The sequence below is a fragment of the Acanthisitta chloris genome, unplaced genomic scaffold, assembly GCF_000695815.1.
Source record: "Acanthisitta chloris isolate BGI_N310 unplaced genomic scaffold, ASM69581v1 scaffold34834, whole genome shotgun sequence".
NCBI lineage: Eukaryota > Metazoa > Chordata > Aves > Passeriformes > Acanthisittidae > Acanthisitta > Acanthisitta chloris.
The window spans coordinates 13,910-14,818 of record NW_008669315.1 but is presented as its reverse complement, the minus strand read 5'-3'; the positions used below and the strand labels follow the sequence as shown (position 1 = coordinate 14,818).

Genomic DNA, 909 nt, shown 5'->3' with positions numbered 1-909 from the left:
ATCCACTTTCTGTTTCCTCATCCCTTTGAGCTTCTGTGCTGTTCACTGGCCTTCATCTGTTTTCCTGTCTGCCTTGTGAGCCCCATCACAGCAGCTGGGCTGGGAGAAGATGCACTAGAGTGTGATATATCAAAGAAGGGAAGCTTGGATCCTGCCTGGGTGGCTGCTGTACCCCACAGTGCTGGAGAGGAAAAGAACTAGAGGGAATTGGCTGTCATTCCCAGCCCCTGCCGTGTTCCCTGCTGGCTCAGTGGTTGGTGTCCTCCATTCCTGGACTTTGCTTGATGGGGATCTCTGCTGCAGGAGCAGGTTCTGCACTCCAAGGCAGGCGAGCAGGGAGAGGAGAGGTCACTCCTAGATGCCGGAAAGGCCATTTGTATAAGCTCCTGGCAGAAGATCTCTTCTGGAACAGCTGCTGGCTGTAGGCCCACCAAGCCAAGGGTCAGGATAGCCTTGGTGCAGCATGTCTTCCAAGGCAGAGCAGAAGGAGACCCACCAGGCCAACGGGGCCGTGCTGCCCATCGTGCCTGTGGACTGTCTCACCAGCCCAGACCGGGGGCAGCTGGTGGAGCCCTCGGATTTCTTGGGACCTGATGGCACTGGGGTGGAAGTGGTGGTGTTGGAGTCCCGTGCCAATGCCAAAGGGGTGCGAGAAGAGGATGCCCTGCTGGAAAATGGCAGCCAGAGCAATGAAAGTGATGACACCAGCACAGACCGAGGTCCTGAGCCAGCCTCACCCCTCAAGGAGACCTCCTTCTCCATCGGGCTGCAAGTCCTTTTCCCCTTCCTCCTGGCAGGCTTTGGGACAGTTGCTGCTGGAATGGTGCTGGACATTGTGCAGGTAGGATTGATGCTTCCCCTGGCATAGCACTGGGCTCTGAATCTGTCTCTGTACTCCGTGGCTTGATC

General features: G+C 57.0%; 1 protein-coding gene across 1 annotated transcript in view; it reads left to right on the top strand.

The window, feature by feature from the left end:
• The first annotated feature begins 238 nt into the window (after nucleotides 1–238).
• SLC41A1 (solute carrier family 41 (magnesium transporter), member 1) overlaps nucleotides 239–909 on the top strand; it is an 11,667-nt gene continuing 10,996 nt past the window's right edge. Inside the window, exon 1 of the mRNA XM_009073267.1 lies at nucleotides 239–841. Coding sequence (XP_009071515.1) covers nucleotides 464–841 — 378 coding nt within the window. The 5' untranslated portion in view covers nucleotides 239–463. The remainder of the gene's footprint in view (nucleotides 842–909) is intronic.